Source organism: Muntiacus reevesi, chromosome 3 (genome assembly GCF_963930625.1).
Source record: "Muntiacus reevesi chromosome 3, mMunRee1.1, whole genome shotgun sequence".
Classification (NCBI taxonomy): domain Eukaryota; kingdom Metazoa; phylum Chordata; class Mammalia; order Artiodactyla; family Cervidae; genus Muntiacus; species Muntiacus reevesi.
The window spans coordinates 55,898,226-55,904,225 of NC_089251.1; the positions used below are offsets into that span (position 1 = coordinate 55,898,226).

General features: G+C 43.0%; 1 protein-coding gene across 1 annotated transcript; it reads right to left on the minus strand.

Moving 5' to 3' along the window:
- Positions 1–4,656: 4,656 nt before the first annotated feature.
- On the minus strand, positions 4,657–5,403 carry LOC136163992 (lysine-rich coiled-coil protein 1-like). Its single transcript, XM_065928806.1, has one exon. It carries the CDS (start codon positions 5,401–5,403, stop codon positions 4,657–4,659), a length of 747 nt encoding a protein of 248 aa, XP_065784878.1.
- Between the last annotated feature and the right edge of the window lie 597 nt (positions 5,404–6,000).

Here is a 6,000-nt window from a genome sequence, read left to right on the forward strand (position 1 = left end):
GGAGCCTTCTCCTTGCTGAGCAAAAGGAGAGGACAAGAACTAAAGAGTGAACGACCTTCTCCCTGTGTCACTTAATGTTGTTTGATGCTGTGCTTGTGCATCCCTTAAGGTAGCATTTGGAAGCTACCTTCCAAGTGGGAAGAGCACTGGGTCGGGTCTCAGAGAACCTAGGTTGGAATCAATACTAGAATATTCCATCCCATGAGGTCTTGATTTCCTTCTCTGATAAGAGGAGGTTGAGATACCAGCCTTGGAGACTTACCTGGTGGCCCACTGGTTAAGAATCCACCTTCCAATGCAGGAGACGTGTGTTTGATCCCTGGTCAGGGAACGAAGAACCCACATGCTGTGGAGCAGTGCAGCTAAGCCTACACTTTATAGCATTACAACGTGAGAGACCATATGCTGCAAAGAAAGATCCTGAATGACACAACTAAGACATGATGCAGCTAAATAAATAAGTATTTTAAAAGACATCAAATTGTACACTTTAAATATGTATATGTCAATTATAGCACAACAAAGCTGTTAAAACATATCCAACTTATTTAAAAAAAAATACCAACCTGCATGTCTCACCGGATTGCCTTCAGGGACAAAGGAAATCAGAGACTTGATTTTTAATTGTTTGTTCAATTGAACTCGGAGGCTAAGTCAGGCATTCTCAGAGGGAACAGAAACCTCTGGGAGGGGGCATGTTCTGTAGATGAAAGGGGGCTATGTTAATTGTCTCAGTATTTCGGGTAGGGAGAAGGAGATACTGCCATTTGTGTGTGTTGCGCTTGCGTGCTCAGTCATGTCTGACTCTTTGTGACCCTATGGACTGTGGTCTGACAGGCTCCTCTGTCCATGGGATTCTCCAGGCAAGAATACTGGAGAGGGTTGCCATTCCCTTCTCCAGGGGATTTTCCTGACTCAAGATTCGAACCCGTATCTAAGTCTCCTGCATTGGCAGTTGGATTCTTTACCACTGTGCCACGTGGGAAGCCTACTGGTTTTAAGCAGCTGGGGACGAAGGATACCAGATGTTTTTCCCTGATAGCTCAGTTGGTAAAGAATCCACCCGCAATGCAGGAGACCCCGGTTCCATTCTTGGGTTGGGAAGATCTGCTGGAGAAGGGATAGGCTACCCACTCCAGAATTCTTGAGTTTCCCTTGTGGCTCAGCTGGTAAAGAATCTGCCTGCAGTGAGGGAGATCTGGGTTCAGTCCCTGGGTTGGGAATAGCCTCTGGAGAAGGGAAAGGCTACCCACTCCAGTATTCTGGCCTGGAGTATTCCATGGATATAGTCCATGGGGTCGCAAAGAGTCGGATAGGACCGAATGACTTTCACTCGCCAAACAACAAAAAATGGATGCTCCCACAGCCTGCAAGACTCTCAAAGTTCATCTCGATCCACTTCCAGGTGGTCTTGCTGCTCATCATGACCCCTTCCCAGAAATGAGCTCTATTTTATACAACAGCAGAGGCTTCCTTCTCACTTTTCTTCTTTGTATTTCACTTGTACTTCATCCTCTGCTTTATCTTAAGGCCTAGAACAATGACAAGAATTCAATATTTTTTTCACTAAATGAATAGATAAATGTTTGTTTTCCTATTGGGTTGTTCATATTTTTTTTTATAAAATGGTAGAAGATATGTGTCTGTTAGGGTTATATCATTCAGGGCCAAATCAAGAGACAAACTGTACCACTAATTTGAATAGAGAAAATTAGATATAAAGAATTTTTAACTAATAAGAGGTGGTTAACAAGAATTCTCCTGCAGTGCAAGAGACCTGGGTTCGATCCCTGGGTTGAGAAGATACCCTGGAGAAGGGTATGGCAACCCACTCCAGTCTTCTTGCTTGGAGAATCCCCATGGACAGAGGAGCCTGGTGGGTTACAGTCCATGGGGTCGCAAAGAGTTGTACACAACTGAGTGACAAAGCACCACAACCAAAAGAGGTATAAAAAAACTGAGGCAGGGACAGGCAAGCTTCTTGTGTAAAGGGCCAGGTGGTAGATAGCTTAGGCTTTGTGGAGTAAGAGGCTCAATCAAGGATATTATGTAGCTGCTTATAAAACAACACCGAAAACAAATTTCCACCATCTTTGTAATAACTGAGTACAAGCTTTGCTAATAAAGTTCTTTAATGAGAAGAATAGGATCCACTGTTTTGGGATAACATTCTGCTACTTTGGGGTTCAAATGTGAAAATCGTCCTTAGATGGAGGACTGTGCAAATACAAGAGAGGGTTGGATTTAACCTGCAGGCTGAAGTTTGCCCACCCTTGATCCCTGAGGGAGGAAGAAGGTAGGAGGGACTGAATAACTGAAGAGGGGCTCCTGTGACCCAGGTTCAGACCTCTGTGGAAAGAACATACATGCCCCAGGTTACACAGTCTTTCAGTAACAAAGAAATATGTCAGAGGGCATGGGTTGCCACTAGGTCACACACACAGTCAGGGAGTTGCTACCATGATAAACTGGGAAACACGCAAAGCTGGGAAAAGGAAGAAAGTCCCTTCAACTCCCAGTTTATGGTGTGTCTCCAGCGCCTTCTACTGGCAGAGACTAACAAGGCAGTTGGCAAAGGAGACTGGTTTATAGGGTCTCAAAGAGCAAAGATGCTCAAAGCTAAGAGGCAGTCATTTGATAATGGCACAAGAGATAGTAATAGAGTGTTGCACATATTTTTTTCCCAATCTGTTTCTTACCTTAAAAAAAATTTTTTTTTTTGTTTCAAAGGTAGAAACTTCCCTGGTGGTCCAGTGGCTAAGACTCCTTGCTCCCAATGTAGGGGTCTGGGTTTGATCCCTGATTTGGAACTAGATCCCACCTGCCACAACTAAGAGTTCTTGGATGCAACTAAAGATCCTGCATGCCACAACAAAGATCAGAGATCTTAAGTGGTGCAACTCAGACCAGGTGCAGCCAAATGTCGACTTAAAAAATGTACAATGTCAGAGTTGCAAGTTAAGTTTCATTTGGGGCAAAATGAGGATTGCAGCCCAGGAGACAGCATCTCAGATAGCTCTGAGAAACTGCTCCAAAGAGGCAGGAGGAAAAGGTGAGTATATATATGACTTTTGCTGAAGGGGGAATACATGCAGTCAAGCATATATTTTTCCAGAATGTTTCTACTAGTCTCATGAAGCTTTTACTAGTCAAGAGAAACAGTCATCACCATGGAGGATTTAAGTACTTTTCTAGATATGGGGAGATTCAAGAATTAGGCTTATAAATTTGGCCCCTGATAATATCTAACTATCTGAAGACCTGTCCTGCTAGTTTCTCCAGTCCCACACCAGCACGGAGAGCCTCATTTCTGCTCTCCACCCTGAACTCCTTTCAGACAGTGTTAAAGGTCAGCAGCTGCAGCAGAACATGATTTACTCCTTATAGAGGTAGATGGCAAGTGCCCACGGCAAGTGCCAATTTGTAGTTGACACAAATAAATAAAAATTTAAAAAAAAAAGATTGATCTGTTAAAAACAACAACAAACCAGTGACCCAAATGATAATCTTTCACACTCAAGGAAATGGAGTTAGAAGAAACTCTGGTAAGAGGATTCATTTTTACTCTCTTCTCTGGAAGAAAATGGTATTTGGATTCTTTTTTATTGTGAATGATAGACTAGGATTCGTTAGTTCTAGCACCCTGATCACTAAAGAATAAATAACTTGATTAGAAACTAAAAGTTGATATAAGGAGTAAATCCTTCAGCACTGATTTCTTAAAATCTGTATTCTTAACAAAGTGTACCAGTCTTCCAAAAGTTTATTCCAACCCATTTCTTCTTTTGTACTCTAAAACACCTTCATTATGTTGTTTGATGAGATAGATTCACAAGAAAACAGAGATGCCCGAGGTCGATCCAACTTTCAGCCAATCAGGTCTGCCATGTGGAGACTCCCACATATAGACCTTGCTGACTCAGGTGCCTGGCTGGGTCTTCTGCTTTGACAAAGGGACACAACAACATGGATGGTATCATCTTGCTGGCTTACATCATATCTTGAAACCAACTGGGTTTTATATTTGATATATTTGAACAGAGTCAGAGGTGGGGATCTAATTTTATATTCTTTGAAGTGTTGTTGCAGGAAGGGGACCCCTTCTAGAGCCTGAGGTTGGGCTCTTATATAAAACTCAGAAATGAATTGTCCGAGCTGACAAAGCAAGAGATTTCATTGGGAAGGGGCACCTGGGTGGTCAGCAGGAAGGTCAGGAAACCCAGGAAGACTGCTCTGCCACATGGCTCATAGTCTTGGGTTTCTGTGGGGATGGGGTGAGTTCCTGAATTGTCTCTGGCCAGTCACTTCCTCAGGGCCCTTCCTGGTAGCATGTGGTTCACTCAGCCAAGATGGAATCTAGAGAGAAGGATCCTCTGGAGGGAGGATGGTAAAATATATGGACTGGAGTCTCCTCTGTCCTTCTGACCTTTCCCAAATTCTTCTGGTTGGTGGTAGCTTGTTAGTTCCAGGTTTCTTACTGGGACCTCCTGTTATAAAATAGCTCACGTAAGTGACTACTATCTAGCCTGGCCAGGGATGGCTGTTTCAGTTAGTGTCTCCCCTAACCGTATGGCCAGTGAATTGCTTCAATACCATGTAATCCAACCTTTCCAATGGATTCAAATCATTTAATATCCGGGGCCCAAATCCCCAGCATCAGTAACCACCGCCGAGAATAGCTTCATCCCACAAGTCCCACTCTTGGGCGCTGTGTTTGCCAGGATGCTTCTTCTCTCTACTGGACCTTTTTCTTCCCTCCTTCCTGGTGTCCCAACTGTGGGTGCTCTTCTTTCTGTGTTTGGACTTCTCTGTGCTGCCTGGCTCCACCTTGGCCTTCCTCCTGTTCTCTTTGTAGGAATCTCCATCCTTGTGGTTCTTCCTTTTCCACTCTGCCTGCTCCTTGCCACCGTGTCCTCCTCCTTCCTTTTCCCTGGATCTTCTCTTCCAGCCTCTGTCTTGATCTCTATCTTGATGGATGCTGGTGAGATACTCTGAGATGCAGCTAGCCTCATCTTTGTGTTGTGTGGCATGGGGACCAGTGATCGTTCCTTGCACAGGAGGCCTTGGAAACCACCAGTTATTGAAGAAATGGTCACGTTTTTTCTGACAGTGACTTACAAGTTCCAGTCTCTGTCTCAAGTGATGACTACTGGACAGTGGGGATGAGTGACTTTCCACTGTTTTTGACCTTTTGTAGGATCCACAGGACTTGTGGGGCTGCCTGAAGGGGAAGCCCTGCTCCAGAACTGGAGGTCGGGGTGTGGTGTGGTCACTTTCTTTGTATGCAGAGTCTTCTGTCCCCTTTCTAAAGCAAACCTCTGGCTTTAATCCTCTGGCTCTCTGCTTTCTGATGTAATCCTGAAGTTCATGTTGAAAAGAGTCACAAGTTTTAGAATTTTCCATTATGCTAACTATGGATTAATCTCTGCCAAGGAAGATGAAGAAAAACTTTCTGTTAGTTGTTTTGCTGTAAATGTATGCTTTTTCTTTGAAAAGACCAGGTTGTCAAATTTCTAGTGGAGATTATATTATTATAATCATGTACTATAAATACCATGTAGCTATTGATTTTGAAAATATATGTATATTGAAAATATTTATGTATTTTGTATATATATTTTGAAAATATTGATTTTAAAAAATATATGTAGCTGTCAATACCATGTAGCTCTTGATTTCCAGACAAACACCCCAATCAAAAAATGGGCAGAAAATGGGCAGAACACCTTAATGGACATTTCTCCAAAGAAGACATCACACTGGTCAGAATGACCGTCATTCAAAAGTTTATGGATAACAAATGCTGGAAAGGGTGTGAAGAAAAGGAAATCCTCTGACACTGTTGGTGAGAGTGTAGTTGATGCAACCACTAGTCAATGAATATGGAGGGTTCTCAGAAAATTAAAAGTAGGATTACCATATGATCCAGCAATCCCACTTCTGGTCATATACTGGACAAAACTGTCATCCAAAAAGATGCAGGTATCCCTTTGTTCATAG

Coding starts and splice junctions, on each gene's coding strand:
- LOC136163992 (XM_065928806.1), bottom strand. CDS start 5,403: ATGGAAAATTCTAAAACTTGTGACTCTTTTCAACATGAACTTCAGGAT.